General features: G+C 42.5%; 2 protein-coding genes across 2 annotated transcripts; both read right to left on the reverse strand.

Annotated features, from left to right (window-relative positions):
* Window positions 1–1,725: 1,725 nt before the first annotated feature.
* Window positions 1,726–19,965, reverse strand: LOC118417827 (ubiquinone biosynthesis protein COQ9, mitochondrial-like). The gene is made up of 8 exons (XM_035823574.1): window positions 19,821–19,965; window positions 18,348–18,450; window positions 17,563–17,832; window positions 16,362–16,446; window positions 13,924–14,028; window positions 4,410–4,565; window positions 3,337–3,390; window positions 1,726–3,113 (listed from the first exon to the last, which is right to left on the reverse strand). The coding sequence occupies exons 1-8, from the start codon at window positions 19,876–19,878 to the stop codon at window positions 3,075–3,077; spliced, it is 870 nt and encodes a 289-aa protein (XP_035679467.1). The 5' UTR covers window positions 19,879–19,965; the 3' UTR covers window positions 1,726–3,074.
* On the reverse strand, window positions 6,681–8,500 carry LOC118417829. Its single transcript, XM_035823576.1, has 3 exons — window positions 8,199–8,500; window positions 7,775–8,084; window positions 6,681–7,542 (listed from the first exon to the last, which is right to left on the reverse strand). Exons 1-3 carry the CDS (start codon window positions 8,427–8,429, stop codon window positions 7,319–7,321), a joined length of 765 nt encoding a protein of 254 aa, XP_035679469.1. The 5' UTR covers window positions 8,430–8,500; the 3' UTR covers window positions 6,681–7,318.
* Window positions 19,966–20,130: the final 165 nt, after the last annotated feature.

Genomic DNA, 20,130 nt, shown 5'->3' on the forward strand with positions numbered 1-20,130 from the left:
AGTGAATAATTTCCTTCTGTGTCATTTAAAACATGCCATTTATTGTTACAGTTACTGTAACATTATTGCACACTGGTGGGTCTGCCTAAACACCACAAACGACCCAGAAACACCACAAACGACCAAGAAACACCACAAACGACTCTAATATGCAGTGTATATGGGTCAAAGACCTTGTGTGGTGCTCTTGAGACATTGTTTATACATTTATGAATTTAAAAAACGCAGCAAGTCCTACGTATTCACCTTTAAGTCCGGTTTCAAGATTTAAAGCAATTCTTGGCCACCATGTTGGATCGTGCTTGCTTTCATTTGAGGCTGAAAAACACTTAGTACATGCATACAAGTTTTATAAGAATTGCGGTATGCTATAATCTAAGAACTAACAGCTTCTATAATTATAGTTCTATCGCCCTGTCATCTCTGGAACCGAGGAAGGTATCGAGAACTTCCCCATGCAGACCCCTAGCACAGGCGATCCAACATGGCGGCCAAGAATTGCTTCGATCTTGAAACCAGCGGACTAACTTGAGATAACTGGTGAATACGTAGGACTTGCTGCGTTTTTAAAATTCATAAATGTATAAACAATGTCTCCAGAGTGCCACACAAGGTCTTTGACCCATATACACTGTATATTAGAGTCGTTTGAGGTCGTTTGTGGTGTTTCTGGGTCGTTTGTGGTGTTTAGGCAGACCGCACACTGGTACAGCAACAGCAGGCTTCAATACAGTTCGAAATTGTGATAATCAATGCTCTAAAGAGAAAAAAGGGCCAAGGCAACAAGATACACATTTGTCCCAAATAAACATGTACAATGTAGATCAGTGGTCTCACATTTAGGTTGAAATAATGCGAAAACCTTCACAGTTTTTAAGAACTCATGAATAGAGGGCAGAAGCTAATACGACAGTTCCAGAGGTTCTTTTTCATTATAGACTACTGCAAAATAATTGTAAAATTTTCAGTGTTTGCGGTTGTCACTGAGACCTCTTCACACCAAGAAAACCATCAGGAAAAAGCTTGTTCTATTTTTTGCCGGCCTGCCCACAAACTCAAAACCACTGTAACCACTCCATTTTCTCCCTACTACAAAATGAAAGACCTGTGAACTTAAATGCGCTGTATCAGTACTGTACTTTGATTAATTTCTGTGGTAGTTCTGAGTTTGCAGAAGCACTTCTTGACAATTATGTGTTGGATATCGGGTCTGTATTCAAGTTGTGCTTTGTCATCTTTACTGTAACAGACACCTCCAACACATTATGATACTGAACAATGTATAATACGTGTATCAAGCGCTTAAAGAGGGAGAAGACAAAACAGAAATTCTAGCAGTGGTTTTGAGTTTGTGATGAAGCGGTGAGCTGCAAATATAAAACCATTGTGAACATAACTGCATTTACAGTACCACCGTAATTATATAGAAATATTCATACTGAGTTATTTTTCATTATGTCTTGCGGATGCAATGTATAGTTGCAGGTAAAAATACACTCATTAATATCAATGTCATCATGCAACATACACTGATAGGGTATTAAACTAACACCAACCTAGAATTACATTTCGGTGCTATTTTGGGTCTCATAATTGTCATGTATATCACACGCCCATTTCCATGTTGAGGTTTAAGAAATATGTCCCAGTCCAAGATGTACAATTATATAGTTACATGTATAACTTATTACTGCACACTAGACCAAAAAAAAGACACCTTTGTCGTATGCTTGAAATCATTTAATATTCGTTTTTTTTTTGCAATTTTTAAAAAGTTGAAAGGTGTGCATACTGATATTAAGTGCCTCACACCAACTTACAAATTTTGACAGCAACTCTGCACAAGAGCGGACTTTCTTCTCTCAAAGACTTATTCTGCTGACATTCTACTTTATATAATGTTGTCTAGTACTGAAGATGTTTTCTCTGCATCTAAATTTTTTGATTATTAGGTGCACCAGTACTAGTGCATCTATTCCCAGAGAACAAATTTCGAACCCATTACATGCATCCTGCTTGTTACTCTTTTGCAAGGTCGGACAAGTCCATGATTGGCCCAATAGTCTGGGACAAGTGAAACTGGGACAAGGCGAGCACATGTCCTTCCTAGCCTGTGTTCACACAATCTCTCGCTGGCTGGGGTTAATGACCCCCTCCCCTAGGGCGGCAGCAGCAACTATAGATTAGTTTTTTCCATGGGTAGATATTGGTGCCTTCTCGCCTCAGATTCTCCTGTCCATTTTTGGACAGATGAGCAGGCAAACGGGATTTTTTCAGGTCCGGTTTATCTGGACCAGTCCAACAAGAAAAAAACATTTTGTATCAGATTGAGTACTAATCTCCAAGCAGATCCTACAGTAGCATAAGATAGTATCAAAAGTGTGCAGAGGAGTGAAGCCAGCCTAGGAGTGTGTTTGGCTACTGGGGATATGCCTCCACTGAAACAGGGAGGAGCATTTCTATTCAACAATGGTGTTGCTGCCCCTCCCTGTAGCCATGTGTTAATTACTTTACAAGCGACTTGCACTGGGACAAAGTCAGTGACTAACACATGTCCCAGTTGGAAGTTAGCACCAAACAGGAAGGAGGGCAATTAGCACCTACACTGCAAGCACAGTTTGATTGGAAAACAATTGGATGTTAATGGCCTTTGTTCTAGCCGACTGGGGGCATCTACATGGCAAATGTACACCTCTTGGCTGACTACACTCCTTGGCCAGTTTGGTACTATCTTATGCCATTGTAAGATCTGCTTGGAGATTAACTGAGTATGCCAGCCCCTATTCCCAATGGTTTGCGCAACTGACAATCTCTATTACAGAGGCTAACGTCAGATGCCCGTAAAGCTTGCAGTCCCTGCATAGAAAAATGTACATGTAATTTTGGGTCTGTGAGAAGTTGGTTCAGGCTAGATAACTTTCCATTTATACTTGTCCTACGGTGCAAGAAAATTCTATAAAACTCGAATGTCCTATCTTGTTTTATACCACGTACATGTACATGCCAACACGATCTTATTCTGTTTCTTCTATAATTTCTTGTCATTTCTTAAAGTCATGTTCTCTTCAGGAGTTTCATCGGTCCCTCACGTTGAAGCCAGTTATGTTCCTAATCTGCAGGTGAAAAAGACAAGGGATGAGTTAGGATGACACCTAAGACTTCTTCAATAGGTACCATAATTGCAATCAACGCTGGCACAGGAAAATCTCTTCACATAACAAGCAAACTAGGAGAACAATTTACCACGAACAGTATGAAAAAGTAAAACAAAAGACAGAGTAGAGTTTTGAAATAAATTGCAGTGAGGTACAAAAATGACTATTATATCATACTTACAGTTAGATAGGCTCCGGATAGCCCTTGCGCTAAACTCTCTACTGTTGGTGCCACCTGTAAATGAACAAGGAACTGTTATGCAAGAAAACAGCTACCAGAGCCCATGTATTCATACAAAACTGGTATTTCTTGCTTGATGTGCCAGAAAAAAAATCAGTGGACTGTCTTTTTGTACCAATTACAGGGCTTGAAATACCACCTGCAGGCTAGTGCAGGTAAAATTGGAGCTGTGCAGGTATTTTTCGAGTTTACCTGCACCTAACCTGCACTGGGCCATGTACTGGGTTTTGTACATATATGTCCTATGATGTAGGTGTGTATGGATTGTTATTGGCTGCATTGATAAAGTATTGAAGACAAAATAACAATGCATGGTTATACAATAATGCATGGTTGTACAATACCTGCACCAGTGCAGGTATGCAGAAGAAAGCATTTAATTTCAAGCCCTGAATTAGAAAATGAACTCAGTCTGTAATATATAACAATGGTGTCACTGAACAGAGAATCAATGTGTAGTGCGTTGGCTCAAAACATAGACCTGTACCAATCATTCATACAACTGTTCTAAACAACGTTGAAAAGAAAATAAGATTTACATAGCTATATTTAGGTTTCCGAGTCTAAATAAACATTTTACTGACTGATTATTCATGTTGTTATCACAGCGTGAAATTGTTCAGGTACAGGTAGAGGCACCTGTCCAATGTAACTCAACTGGTAGCAGTCTCACAGTTGGGCTCCTGGTTTGTTTGTTTGTTTGTTTGTTTTATTAGGATCTCCATTAGCGATACCACCAAAGTGGTACCGCTATTCTTCCTGGAGTCTGGTTTCAGTTGTAGTTGGCAAATGGGAGGCCCTGGTTAAAGTCCCGGGGTTGGTTAGGGGCTGAACCCAATTTTAGGAAGGGTTTAAAGCCTGGGTACCGTATTTGAGCACGTTAAAGGGGAAGGGCCACCAACCCCTCCCTGTGAAAATATTCCCTGCTACTGAACCAGCAAGGAACTTTCTGGCCCATGTGCCACAAGGAATTTCATCTTCTTATTTTTTTGTTAACAGCGACAGCAACTTACCCCTCGTACAGCCTTGCCAAGCTGCTCCAGGTTGTCCAGTCTGCTGTCGATGAACTCCCAGGTCTCCTGGTAGTCAGGTGACTGGTCCCTCACCAGAACCAGCTGTGCTGAGGTGTACACACCGGCCAGGGTTACCCGCTTGGTGTACCAGTTAAACTAGAAAACAGGATGGTAAGGTTGTTGACATTCCTCCTACACAGGGACATCCAACGGCGAAATCGCCTTTCTGGATGTACCCTGCTTTCTCAACCGTCACCCTTAGTTCCTGACCGACCTGCTTATAAATATCAAATAAATGAGCTTATCCTTATATACGTGAAATCCCTTTTGAAAACTGAAAGGCCTATTCTCTGATTGGCTCACAGCTGGTTTGTGGCAACGCCCACAGGAACTAAGAGTGACGGTTGAGAAAGCAGGGTACATCCAGACAGGTGGTTTTGCCCTTGGATGTCTCGGCATAGGAGGATGGGTTGTTGACTTAGACTCCAAAGGTTCTGGGTTTGAATCCCTTAGGTGTTTTGCATCTATGTATCTCAGCACTCTACTCAGGTGAAATTGTATACAGTCAAACCTGTCTATAGCGGCCACTCAAGGGACTGGACAAATTTGGCCACTATAGACAGGTGGCCTCTGTATAGAGGTGGCAACTTGTAGATAAAATACCCAAGGGACAGACAAAAAGTGGCCACTATGGACAGGTGGCCCCTCTGTAGAGGTGGCCCCTAATACAGGTTTGACTGTACTTAAACTTTAAAGCCTTTGGTTAGAATGTAAAATGGGGGTCCTGTGTTCGTGGAGGTGCCTTCAGCATGTTAAAGGCGAACGGCTAGCAAACTCTCCCTGTAAAAATATACTCTGCTACAAATGTATAAACTGACACAGCAAAGAAAGTTGCGATTGCTGACCTATGTACCACTAGGTCAGTGTTCTAGCCAGCCTGATTTTTCCCCTTCCCCTGGATGTTGATCTGAAATTCTGTCCAAGGCGTGACAATCCTAGGAGGAAAGTTTTCAAATCTAGACCCACTGAAATGCTATTTCCTTTATTTTGAGGGGCAAATTTTGCTGGTAGACTCAATCAATCAATCGTTCAAAAGCATCATTTGTTGATGCCTGGCGGCTACAGACAGTTCAGACAGTTCTCGCCATGTTGACTCAGCTTGGTTCAATAAGTATCTTTACATGCCAATTTTTGCCTGTCACATGAGGATGGAATGGGCAAAATCTTTGTCCGTCCCCAGCAGCAAAATTCCGGCAAAGGACAGAGGACGGATGCTGGCTAGAACCCTGCACTTGGCACTACAAGGGTCTGAAGCAACAATTTCAGTCCTACATGTATATCATGCAGTGTTGTAGCCAGCACCCGTCCTTCCATCTTTTGACGGAATTTTGTGGCTGGGGACAGAAAAACATTTTGCCCATTCCGTCTACTGTGACGAACAAAAATCGATATGTAAGGATCTAATAGAACTGTCTAACTTGTGTCATTTTTCACCAAAACAGATGCTGTTGAACACCTTAGTCTACCAGCAAATTTACACCTCAAAATGCAAGAAATAGTGTTTTAGAGGGGCTAGATTTCAAAATTATCCGGGAGTATGCCCCCGCATCCCCCTAGGAACGTTGCGCCTATAGGATTCAAAATCAAGGGGACGGAAAATGATTTCAGGCTGGCTACAACCAGGCTTTTAGCTAGAAATTTTTTATAGGGTGTACATTTTTTATGTTTGAGCATTTTCAAGCGCGGCGTAGCCGCGCGGCTCGCGCCGCAGGCGCGAGCATTATAGGGCGGTCCGGGGCCCTCCCCCGGAAAATTTTGAAATACAGATTCTCTGAAATGCTATTTCCTGCATTTTGAGGTGGAAATGCAGCTAACTTTTTGTCTTGGTTATGACACTACTTTTGTCCTGATTATGGGACTGTGCTTGACAAGAGTGGGGAATTTCACAAAGACATGAGATCATTTTTAGGTACAATAGATTCTATTATGTTTCATAGGTTAATTCAAACAATCAGAAAGTGTGCCTTAAACTTACTGGCTCAACTTGTTGCATATGTAACAATTAAGTATCACCTTTAGCAGTAAGTTAATGCTAAAGGTGAAACTTGATTGTTACATATGCAACAAGTTGAACAATGAAAAACTGAAAAACAGTCTACAAATGCTATAACACAATCTGCAAACCAACAGAGGAGAAAGTGTAGCCAGGACTGCCAGGTATTCATCCAGGTCAAAAGAGCTATAGGCTATAGCTGGAGTGAGGAAAATGATTTTACTAATAGCAAAACATTATATGACACAGACACAGTGACACTTGTGTATGGTTTAATTCCTGTATTATCTAACTTGATAAACTTAACAGTAGATGTTTGTATTCTGTAAGTCTCATGAAAAATGTTGTAAAACCTATTGCCCAAGCATATTGGGATTCTGTAACCCCTAATCTTAATTGGAAAGCTATCTGGGAGTCTCAGATATGCTTTATCAGATACAACAAGCTCCGCAAAGTCACGTTCAAATTGCTCCATAAAATACTTCCTTGCAGGTACCTCCTAAACAAGTGGAAAATAAGAGATTTGTCTGGAAATCTATACTGTCCTTTTTGTGCTATTTGCAATAAGCTGGAAAACTATGAACACATGTTTTTAGAATGTACTAGACTAAGATGTAACAAATGTAGCATTACTTTGCATTTATGTTTCTTGGCTACAATGGATGGAAAGATAACCTGAGACAATTACTACTTAACGATGTACACAATGCTTTTATGTCCCTATGCTCCCTGTACACAGCTGACATCGAATAAATACTGTGGCGCACAGTGGCGGACACGGAAAAGTTAACAAAAAACAAAAAAAAACTACAACTGTGTAAGGGGACTGGGATGTAAAGTCGTAGTACATCACCAACTACAGGCGCCTGGGTGCCTGGAGGTACAGCTCCCTGGCAGCTGCAAAGTCAAAGTCAGCCATAGGCACTTTGGCATAACTTATCCTGATCAATCGGTCGAGCTGATCGATGGAGAGCAGTGTGCGGGACTTGGTCTTGATTCTATTCTGGCACGAGAAGACCCTCTCAGCCTCAGCATTGCTGATGAGAACAATCAGGCAGGCTGTCATCAGCTTGTACACCTCTACAGAAAGACATGGAGGGAAAAATTTGAAATAAGACAGGTGTAACTCTTTGTGTTGATATGGTTCTGACAGGAAAACAAGCACTTGGTTGCTGAATGCTGATTATCACAATCAGCTGCACTTCAGTTGATATACCTCTGCAAAGATAGATATCGGGTAAAGTTGAATACAAACCATGTATGTGATACAAAATTTCTCAGCATGCAAAACGTAATGAGGAAATTGACTTACCACCATAGATCTCCTGGTTTTCCACATTGTCCCCACCAAACATCTTCTCCAACAGCTCTGTGGGCCGGTACTTGTGGAAGTACCTCACACCGGCGTCATCGACTCGGTGTTCACCTCTGAACCGCACTCCTACTTGTAGTTTGAAGGCGCCAAACTGCCCCACACAGACGTGCCTGTCCACGTAGCCCTCAAACACGTTGCCGTCCCTCCGCTTCTGGTCAGCGTAGTGATCCAGAAGGGTTTCCAGCTCTGCCCTCCCCCAGTACGCCAAGGCCTGGTTGTCCGCTGGGTAGGATGCTGGTTCAAAGACCTAGAACCAAATACAATGCACTATGTACATATGTACAGTAATATTGTCTTAACTGAAAATTCAGAGAATACATGTACTAACATATTTTTCAGTTTTTTTCAGCTGTATACTAACCTTCATGGCATCCAGGAGGTCAGTACGGGGGAACCTGGCTTGCAGGTTTTCCACAAGCCTAACCAGGAAGTCCTCCTTGATGGTGGCCAAAGCCTCCACAGGGTCACGACCCCCACGACGCACTTCCATGCTGATGGCAATCTCTTCAAACTCCCCATCGGCTGCCACACTGTCTCGGAATGCCTGTAGCCTGGGCCCGTCTGCATTCCTCATGCCGTCCAAGAGGTTCATGCACACTGTGAACTGGAATGAGAATTTGCACAGATTTTAGATTTGATACTGTTCAACTGTTACTAGTGTTAGAATACAGTTTGCCTTACCATACTTATCTGTTCTATATGTACTTGATCATAATGATGTACCTGTTCTCCGAGCGACGAAAACGAGATGTCCCGATACTGGAACAGCCTGGACAGGTGGTTTGTCGCATCCAGGACATCCGCCAGCAAGCAGAGGAGGGCCACAGGCAGAAAACTGCTGAGCTGCTGGTGGATGCCGATGGCACCTGGATCCCCATCTGCCGCCCGTCCCCCAGTGTACATTGCCAGTGCCTTGAAGTTCCGCAGTACACTGTGGACAGCTTCCCCCATACTCAGCCATCTGATGTCAAACACATTCTTGAGCTTGATGTGGTCCTCCCCAAGGACATCCACCTGTAATCATAACATAGAAGACAGTGTAACTCTACTGTTATGTGTTGGTCAACCTACTTTGTCTCTGCATATTGAATTTTGTAAAATATCTTTCTTTTTTACTTTGTTTCATATCTTACCAGAGTCTTGAACTCGGCCAGCCTGTTGGGGGACTGCATGATGTAGTTGTAAACATTCGCAATCAGAAGGCTGGTGTTCTGGACTGGCTGGATGTTTTTGGCTGCTTGGGAGACAGCCAGGTTCAGTCTGTGGCATACACAGTGGATAGCCACTGTGTATGGATTGTCCCGATGAAGCAGGCCAGTCACACCATTGATGTCACTGGCCATCACGGCAGCCCCATCAATCCCAAGTCCTAGTACCTATTCAGCACAAACATTTTCAAACAGTGATCAGTGCACAGTCTTTCACTGAAGCCAATGGTTATTAAAGCTGTGGTGGTGCATAAGATGTATACTTGAATGAACTAACTTCCATAGAAGAATACCGGCAGAAGATTGTGTTTTTCAATTATGTGCTGTTACTATTCTTACTTCATTTTGGCAAAGGGTCTATAAAAAGTAGCAAATCAAAAACATGTCAACCAATTTTGCAGGGGTCTGCCATGGAGGCTAGCATAAACTCACCTTCCTCACTGGAATGTCATATCCACCCAGGATGGCCAGCATTGTCCTGTAGAGGGTGTCGGCCTTCCCATCTGCCACTTTTTCACACCGCAGAAAAGTTGTCACTAATTCTGCGGTGTGAACCCGCACATAGCGAATTACGAGGACGACATGTTTTTCTGAGCTTCTGTCCGTGGACTCGTCGACCCCCAACGCTACCCACGGGCTTGCCCTGGCCTCTCTGGCAGTCTGCTCCTCGATCACGTCATTCAGGCATTTGAGCAGGTTGTTAAAGGTGGTTGGGCTGTCGTGCGTGGCATTTCTGCCAGTGTTCAGGTCTTTAACCACCTGTAGTCCCTGCTCTCTCTGCAGTTCCAGAAGGCTTCTGAAAATCAATAAGTCAGTCACAGATCAGATCTCAGTTTAAGAATCAGTAGGTGTTGTATTATCATTTATATGACATGAAGACATGAATCTATCATTTGGTCTTAAGATTAGTACTTATTCCCTAGTTCTTAAGAGATAATTCCTTGCTCTTAAAAAGATACCTACTTGTATTTTCTGTTTGCCACCTCTTCTGTTGCAATCCAGTACACTGTGCGCAGTGCTGCCTCTGTCGCCTTTTCCTTCTTCGCCTTTGCCTTGTCCAGACCCCTGACCAGCAAAGGCTGGTTGGCATCCCTTGCAGCAACAGTGGCTTTATGGTGGTTTCCTTTGGTGTGCTTTTTTAGAGTCTTCGGCCTGCACAAAACATTTGAAAATAAAATAACCCAATGTATACAACTGAAAGTAAGTAAAGAAAAAAGTAATAACGTTACATATGCTCAAGTTCAATTACATGTTACAATGCATCTAGTGTTATTGTACCTGAAATTCTTCGTCCCAGTTGACCATATAGAATCTCTGCGTTGCTCCCGGCACCACTTGCACCACATCACTGTGCCGTTGAAAGCCAGCCATGGCCTGGAGAGCATCCATTTCTGCTGGAACCTCTTAATCCTTTGCTTCTTAGGTGCTGGCGCATCTTCCTCGCACCCGGTCTCCCGTTGCTGCCTCTTCCCCCCCTTCGTCTTCTTCTTAGGTGCCGACACACCCTTTTCACTCTCACTCTCCTGTGGCTGCTTGTTCCCCCCTTTCTTCTTGTTCTTCTTCTTAGGTGCCGGCGTATCTTCTTCACTCTCACTCTCAGTCACCTGTGGCTGCTTCTTCCCCCCTTTCTTCTTCTTAGGTGCCGGCGTATCTTCTTCACTCTCACTCTCAGTCACCCTTGGCTGCTTCTTCCCCCCTTTCTTCTTGTTCTTAGGTGCCGGCGTATCTTCTTCACTCTCACTCTCAGTCACCCTTGGCTGCTTCTTCCCCCCTTTCTTCTTCTTCTTAGGTGCCGGCGTATCTTCTTCACTCTCACTCTCAGTCACCCTTGGCTGCTTCTTCCCCCCTTTCTTCTTCTTCTTAGGTGCCGGCGTATCTTCTTCACTCTCACTCTCAGTCACCTGTGGCTGCTTCTTCCCCCCTTTCTTCTTGTTCTTAGGTGCCGGCGTATCTTCTTCACTCTCACTCTCAGTCACCCCTTGGCTGCTTCTTCCCCCCTTTCTTCTTCTTCTTAGGTGCCGGCGTATCTTCTTCACTCTCACTCTCAGTCACCCTTGGCTGCTTCTTCCCCCCTTTCTTCTTGTTATTAGGAGCCGGCGTATCTTCTTCACTCTCACTCTCAGTCACCCTTGGCTGCTTCTTCCCCCCTTTCTTCTTCTTCTTAGGTGCCGGCGTATCTTCTTCACTCTCACTCTCAGTCACCCTTGGCTGCTTCTTCCCCCCTTTCTTCTTCTTCTTAGCTGCCGGCGTATCTTCTTCACTCTCACTCTCAGTCACCCTTGGCTGCTTCTTCCCCCCTTTCTTCTTCTTCTTAGGTGCCGGCGTATCTTCTTCACTCTCACCCTCAGTCACCTGTGGCTGCTTCTTCCCCCCTTTCTTCTTCTTAGGTGCCGGCGTATCTTCTTCACTCTCACTCTCAGTCACCCTTGGCTGCTTCTTCCCCCCTTTCTTTTTCTTCCTAGGTGGGGGAGCATCTTCACTCTCACTCCCGGTAGGTTCCGGGGCAGGAGCCTCGTAAACAGGCATGTCTGCTGCAAGGGAAGGGGCTGCGCCTGAATTCATGGGTGTTGGAGGCTCATCGGCAGTCGTGCCCGGATCCACTGGGGTACATGTCGCATCGGCATATGTTGACTGACCCTAACCAAAAGAAAGAGAAACACTAGTCGTTTAACATCCTATAAGTCAAGTCATTTGAGCCTTGTTTGTCACCAAACAGAACTTTACAGCCCATGTTACTAGGCTCTATCAATATGTACATTTGATGCATTTTGAACATAAGATTGGCTTAACAACATAAATTTTGGGTCAAGAATGAAATTTAGACATAAAAGTAAATAAATAAATATAAAATAAAATAAAAAACTAAAAAAAAAATTATATCTGTTGTCACAGTCAATAAAGAGGTGTGAATTGTACCCTCCTCACTGAAAATGTGGCTTGGTGTTTGCTTATCTTGTTAACACATCCTTGAAAATTTAAATGACAATTGACCTTCCTGGTAGGGAACAATAGGCAAGGGTGGCTAATTTGGGTAATAATCCCTGCTGGTCTTGGAGCTGTCAGAGTTAGAATTAAATTATTTCAAACACACACAAAAATAGTATCTAGTACATATTGAAAGAACGATAAGAAAGTAAGAAAACAAGAGTTCTAAATGATACCTTCAATTAATATTGCAGGAAATTCCCAGTAATTCCAGGCTAAAACCATTGATTACTAATTCAATATTGTTAATCTTTAACACAAAATTTTATGCAAGTCACATTTCTTACCTGATTGATCTTGAAGAAGCTGGAGATTGATCTCTCTGTGGTTCTCCCTTTTTTTCCTCTCTTCATTTTCCCCAAGTTCAAAAACTCCTTATCACTCAGTTATCTTGAAAAAAAAAATGTACAGATATAACAACATATAAAAAGTAAAAAAAAAATCCCCCAAAACAGTTCTATTCAGTTCAAGAAAAAATAATTGTACATGTCCAAAGGGCACTGTTATCCATAAACAACATCCATTTATCGATCTTTTGGAAATAAAGAGTCCAATTATCTCGAAGGAACCTGAAAAAATGCGGCATCTGTTTGACATTTGCTACGGATTTTGTACCGATCGCGCCCCCCTCCCAGTTGTCATTTACGTTAAATGTTGTTTTTCCCCTTTCCACGGACGGTATTGTACCAAAGAACAACCCAAAAAAACTCCAAAATAATCCTAAAGTTATCAGGCATTCAATGAGTTTTCGTAAACTTTTCAAAGTTTCAAGCTTACCTGGCTTGCATACAGCGTAGCGTGCTTCTTCCCGCGAATGAAGTTGTCCGTAGGGACATTAGATATTCCACCAATAGTAGTGCCCATCCGCGCTGCGTCACGCCGAAATATGGCCAATAGGAGTAGGGTGCGACTCTCGCGAGATTACGCGAGACTACAAGGACTAAAACTAAAACGCTTTGGTGTCTGCACTGAAGATCTCTGTGAGATTTACCTACTATATGTCCGACCTATCATGGAATATGCGGCCCCAGTATGGCATCCAGGTTTAACATGTCAACAATCGGATGCATTAGAACGCATACAAAAGCGTGCGCTAAGAATCATTCTGGGCAGCGAATATACTTGTTATACCGAAGCTCTATGTAGGCTAAATATGAACACTTTAAAAGCAAGAAGAGAATTTCTATGTCTTAAGTTCGCGAAATCCATGTTTAATTCACCCATTTTTCGAAGCTGGTTGCCAGCTACCCGTAATGAAGTTCACAACAGAGACTTAAAACGAGGGCTCGAGCTTAGCATACCTTTTGCCAGACATGATAGGTACAGAAACAGTGCTATTCCATACTTGTCCGCACTATTAAATACTGATTTATAGCCTGTTTATAGTCACATGACTACTACATGGAATCTTGATTACTCCTCATGTAAGCCTTTGTGTGCAGCAATTATTGTTAAATATGTTATATTGTATATATTAAGATGCTTTTAAGACTAAAACTAACTTAATTCAGCCAGTTTTACAGCACTGTATGAAAGGCTGCAACGTTGTTTTAGTATGTCCATGTATGTATGTATATGTATGTTTGAATAAACCATTGATAAGATAAGGGTTTTCAAAATGGCGGCCGGGAGCGCTGCTCGGAGACCGGATCGGCAAATTTTGAACATTTGAGCTAAGTTTCCGAGGGGAAATTAGGGCGTACAGAAGCCGTACATCCAAAAAACAGGGCGTACATTTTGTGATATTTTTATTAAAGGGCGTACATTGTACGCCCGTACGCATTGCTAGCTAAAAGCCTGGCTACAACCCTGATATCATGTATACAAATGTCTTCTCCTGACTTCAACCCACATGTTTAGTGTCCATATATAGCAGGAGAAAGTGTTCCTTACATCAGCAGACCTGTCCCCTGCATGGTACCACATGTCGTCCACCAGACCAGATAGCAGCTTCAGGGAGTCCGGGGCACAGTTGGGCTGGGCCAGTAGGGACATAGCCTAGCAGGAACACAACAACAACAGAAACAGTAGGGACATAGCCTAGCAGGAACACAACAACAACAGAAACAGTAGGGACATAGCCTAGCAGGAACACAACAACAACAGAAACAGTAGGGACATAGCCTAGCAGGAACACAACAACAACAGAAACAGTAGTGACATAGCCTAGCAGGAACACAACAACAACAGACACAGTAGTGACATAGCCTAGCAGGAACACAACAACAACAGAAACAGTAGGGACATAGCCTAGCAGGAACACAACAACAACAGAAACAGTAGGGACATAGCCTAGCAGGAACACAACAACAGAAACAGTAGGGACATAGTCTAGCAGGAACACAACAACAACAGAAACAGTAGGGACATAGTCTAGCAGGAACACAACAACAACAGAAACAGTAGGGACATAGCCTAGCAGGAACACAACAACAACAGAAACAGTAGGGACATAGCCTAGCAGGAACACAACAACAACAGAAACAGTAGTGACATAGCCTAGCAGGAACACAACAACAACAGACACAGTAGTGACATGGCCTAGCAGGAACACAACAACAACAGAAACAGTAGTGACATAGCCTAGCAGGAACACAACAACAACAGAAACAGTAGGGACATAGCCTAGCAGGAACACAACAACAACAGAAACAGTAGTGACATAGCCTAGCAGGAACATAACAACAACAGAAACAGTAGTGACATGGCCTAGCAGGAACACAACAACAAGTAGAAACAGTAGTGACATAGCCTAGCAGGAACACAACAACAGAAACAGTAGTGACATAGCCTAGCAGGAACACAACAACAACAGAAACAGTAGGGACATAGCCTAGCAGGAACACAACAACATCAGAAACAGTAGGGACATAGCCTAGCAGGAACACAACAACAACAGAAACAGTAGTGACATAGCCTAGCAGGAACACAACAACAACAGAAACAGTAGTGACATAGCTACAGGAACACCACACAACAGAACAGTAGGGACATAGCCTAGCAGGAACACAACAACAACAGAAACAGTAGTGACATATAGCCTAGCAGGAACACAACAACAACAGACTCTGAAACAGTAGTGACATAGCCTAGCAGGAACACAACAACAACAGAAACAGTAGTGATATAGCCTAGCAGGAACAACAACAACAACAGAAACAGTAGGGACATAGCCTAGCAGGAACACAACAACAACAGAAACAGTAGGGACATAGCCTAGCAGGAACACAACAACAACAGAAACAGTAGTGATATAGCCTAGCAGGAACACAACAACATCAGGCACAGTAGTGACATAGCCTAGCAGGAACACAACAACATCAGAAACAGTAGGGACATAGCCTAGCAGGAACACAACAACAACAGAAACAGTAGTGATATAGCCTAGCAGGAACACAACAACATCAGGCACAGTAGTGACATAGCCTAGCAGGAACACAACAACATCAGAAACAGTAGTGACATAGCCTAGCAGGAACACAACAACAACAGAAACAGTAGGGACATAGCCTAGCAGGAACACAACAACAACAGAAACAGTAGTGACATTGCCTAGCAGGAACACAACAACAACAGAAACAGTAGTGACATAACCTAGCAGGAACACAACAACAACAGAAACAGTAGGGACATAGCCTAGCAGGAACAACAACAACAACAGAAACAGTAGTGACATAGCCTAGCAGGAACACAACAACAACAGAAACAGTAGTGACATAGCCTAGCAGGAACACAACAACAACAGAAACAGTAGGGACATAGCCTAGCAGGAACACAACAACAACAGAAACAGTAGGGACATAGCCTAGCAGGAACACAACAACAACAGAAACAGTCATAAACTTTCCAATACATTTCAATACATCAACATTAAAGTTAAAGTTGCCCGTGCTTCTGTTAAAGATGAGACAAAGAGTTTTTAAGTCTTACTCTTAACGTTGGGAATGGATTCGTCGTGTGGTTTTTAAACACTCATTACACATGCATCAGCACCAAGGCCAAAACCAAAGGCACTAACATTTCATTTTCCTTTAAAAGGATTTGCTATTTATAAAGATCAAACATTTGTGGGACAAGCTCAGTAAAAGTTTGATCTCACTTGGGTGCAGCTCTGCAGGGTTCATACAATGTAGCACTACTGTGTTATGTTCACTGATTTTTTTAGAATTTAGATATTGCGTAATACGTAAAAGTATAACTTGGAAGACAACGAAATACACAAAGTGTAAGAAAATTTGTTCTTTATCTCTTAAGTTTGTTGAGTAATCTTTTGAACCCCGCAGAGCCGCAGCGGTACAGTGAGATAACACCTTAAGAAGTTAAGTGTCTACCTGTGGCCAGTTGTCCACATATGGCACGATCATCCTGAGACGGGTTTCCATAGCATCTCTCAGGAACTCTCGAGTGTGTCTGCGTCTGTAGGGTAAAGGGGTAATTCTAAATGTGATCAAATATGTTATGATTCAATCTCAACTAAATCTAGTGGTTTTAGAAGAGATAGAAATGTAACTATGCAGTATCCCAATGACCTAGCCAATCAACTTATCATTGACAATCCCAGACCCACCTTGCTACATGGTTCAGGTCAGGCTTTTAGCCAGGCATGCGTCAACGCGTCATCTGGACGCACTTTTCTTAGAATAACAAGAAATTTGATGCCCCTGGACGCCCTATACTGGGGAGAAAATCCTCTGACAAGCATGAAATTCTGATTGACCAGGGATGCTACCAGGTCATCTGTGGTCACAGTCTTCTACTGTGATATCTGTAACAGTATTTTTGCCTCTTTGGATACCTTAGAATGCACTGTTTTAACTTAAAATCATCAAAAACTCTGCACCATGCCCCCAGACCCCCCTACAATAGTCACTTACCACAACTCACCAATAAGTTTGGACTCCCTATTACAAAATCCTAGCTAAAAGCCTGGTTCAGGTACAGGTCCAGACCTGAGATAACTTATCAGTGATAACTTGAGAGTGGCCGATACTGAAAACAATGGTCCATTTGGGCTTGTAGCGCAGTGGGGCCGGCATTCAGCTAGTGGTTGATTTACATGTACCGTAATGTAGGGGTGGGTACCGGTACAGACAATTCAGGTCTAGGTACGGTCCAGGTCTAGGTACGGTCCAGGTCTAGAGGGTCAGGTCCAGGTTCAAGTCAGAACTATGAATTTGAAAGCTTGTGAATGGGCGATACTCAAATGGTTCATTTCTCTACAAAGGAGTCTTTCTTTGTAAACAACACTAACTGCCTCAGTCTGTTAACTTGACCAAGTTTGACAGTAGAAACTTGATAAAAATGAGTCTGCTTTTTACTACTTGGCACGTTATTTTCTTAGGACGTATTAGCTCTGGAACACGTGAACATTTGACGGTATAATCTGTTTATTTTCTGATCAGTCTGGTCTCCTGATTTTTTGTCAGGTCTGGTCTCCTGATTTTTTGTCAGGTCTGTTTTTTCTGGAACGGTCCAACAAGAAAAACGGTTTTGAACTACCCCTACTGTACCCCTACATAGTGAGCTACTCACTCCACATGCCCCTCCTCCACCTGCTGTGTCTCCTGTGCCATCTGTTCAGCCAGCTGTGCGTTACAGACACCCACAAAGTGCAGGGCCAGGTCTCCCCCACCCCTGGGGAACATCCCGTGGGACACGGCGGGGAGGCCCTCGGTCTGAGCTGCCTCCGCCAGCGCCTCCACGCTCCACCCGTGGGTGGGGACGAACTCCAGCGCAGCGTCCAGCAGTCTCTGTCTCACCTCTGACTCTGGTATCTCCTCATGCATGTGGGGATCTTCTGAGCTGCAAAAAATAGAAGGCATAGAAATGAATGTTTGTATCTTTTGATAGAATCTAAAAATGACCATGTTCTACAATGTGTTTTTCTTACTTAAATCTACTCATACGCTGGCTTTTAGCTATGATTTAATTATAGGGGCTCCAAATTTCTTGTTGAGTCATGGCAAGTGATATAGGCACCACTATTACAGGGGTGTCTGGGGGCATCCACCTCATGGTGCAGAGTTTTTGAGAATTCTTAGTTAAAATGGTGCATTCTAAGGTATCCTGAGGGGCAAAATTACCATCAAAGAGGTCACAGTAGAAGACTGTGTCCACCAATGACTAACTGGCTATCACTGGTCAATCAGTCTTTTACCTCCTAAACCAGTCAAGTAACCATTTTGGCAATTTGGGTACTAACCATTTCAAACTTGGGTGGGGAAAGTAAGTCCTGTCATTTTAATATCCATCTTGAGTTGAGTCCTCTAGGGCAGCCTCATAGCTATACAATGCCATAGTTATAACTGTATGTGTACCTTTCCTCAGAAGTGTGCTGTTCATTCTGTGAGCCTGAGTCTTCCTGGTCTGTCTTTGTACATCTAAGTGCTGAGGATGTAGAAAGGGGTCGACTTCTTCCTGCTGTACAAAAATCACAAAGGGGACAGAAAGTTAGTGAGATGAAATACTGTACTACAGGCCACATAAATGTTATGTTACAAGTACTCGTAGGTCATATTGATTCAATTACTGTAAAAGCAGAAATGTTCGCAGTGGATTAATGTTTGAGGTGGTGACCACTTCACCGCGAACTTAAAACCACTGCGAACACTTTTCTATTTATAGTTTTAGGCTGCAGTCTATGGTGTTACCGCGAACTTAAAACCACAGCAAAAAGTCCTTTTTCCCGCTACTGCGAAATTAAATCCCCGCGAACTTAAATGCATTTACAGTATATGAATGACATCCTCTGGTAGCCTGGTATCCAGCTGTAATATAGCTCCCGAGTCTCTTCTCTCCTCTCTGGCAATTGCAAAGAGGAGAGAAGAGACTCCGAAGCTATATTACAGCTGGATACCAGGCTAATCCTCTGGGAATCCCAAAACTGGTAGTATGCGAATAAAAAAAAACTACCTTCACAACTCAGGAAATCTAAGTGAGGAAGGTTAAACATATGACTAAATATTACAGAATATGGCATACTGAACTATGATATAGATTCTTTTATCTTCTTTTTTGGACTTTGGAATTGACCTTGCCATTCTACGACATATTAAAGTATCGGTTTCCGATATTTTTTCTCAATTCACGACATATCTATGCTTTACTAGTACGATATACAATATGGTTTTTGGGAAAAGGACGAAAATTGATGCGTGCAGATGTCATTCATATACAAGTATTCAAATCAACATGGCCTTACATATATACATTCATATTAGAGGGTCTGCATGGGGGGTCCCGACAACGATTTACACTGAATTCAGAAGAAGCTGAACCCCCTATGTATTAAGCTAAATCAAGGAAGGCAATTACGCTAAATTTTTTCTCCTCACTACGAATTATGAGATAAGATGGTTTTCCCTACGAGTTACGGAAAATAAAATTAGGCTGTCTACGCCTTTAGGAAAAGAGCATGCAGACCCTCATATTATTATAATGTTACATAATTCACGTTGTGTAATATAGGTTATGAAAGAAAGGTCAGGCTTGGCCTATATAGATTTGTTCTTCAGTTATGCACTGAATAATAGTTTAAACGTCTTCAAAAACTCCACAAGTAATTCAAACCTTCAAGAGCAACGTCTGGAAATTATTGAAAGTCCCTGATAAATTTGACGATGTCAACAAAACACACATGCCGAAAATTATGTTTATAGGTCAAGGGGAGAAGGACGATCGAAAACCAAAGAAAACCAAGACAACTACACGTTTCTGTAATAGCTGCACGTGCTACAGCGATCCTTAAACATTCTATATTCGTTAAAATTTTGTTATTTTGCTAAATTTACCTGTTTTGAGCAGCGAACTTGTGGAAAAACACACGATTCTGATGAACCTCAGCGCCATGTTTTCGTCCAACCATCAGCCAATCACAGCCCACATCACAGAAAGTTGCGGGGACTTCTTACGGCTGTTCTAATTGGTCCAATGTATAAATAGCTGCCTCCGATAAGATTACAACTACGCCTTTAAAATCAATGAAAATTATAGTCTCATATAAAGTAAATTTACCTTTTATAATATCTTTATACGTAATTCAATGTAGCTATGGCTAATATTTACGTTAATATTGGGTTATGTATGTGTAAATATAATTTG

The sequence above is a fragment of the Branchiostoma floridae genome, chromosome 6 (assembly GCF_000003815.2).
Source record: "Branchiostoma floridae strain S238N-H82 chromosome 6, Bfl_VNyyK, whole genome shotgun sequence".
Classification (NCBI taxonomy): domain Eukaryota; kingdom Metazoa; phylum Chordata; class Leptocardii; order Amphioxiformes; family Branchiostomatidae; genus Branchiostoma; species Branchiostoma floridae.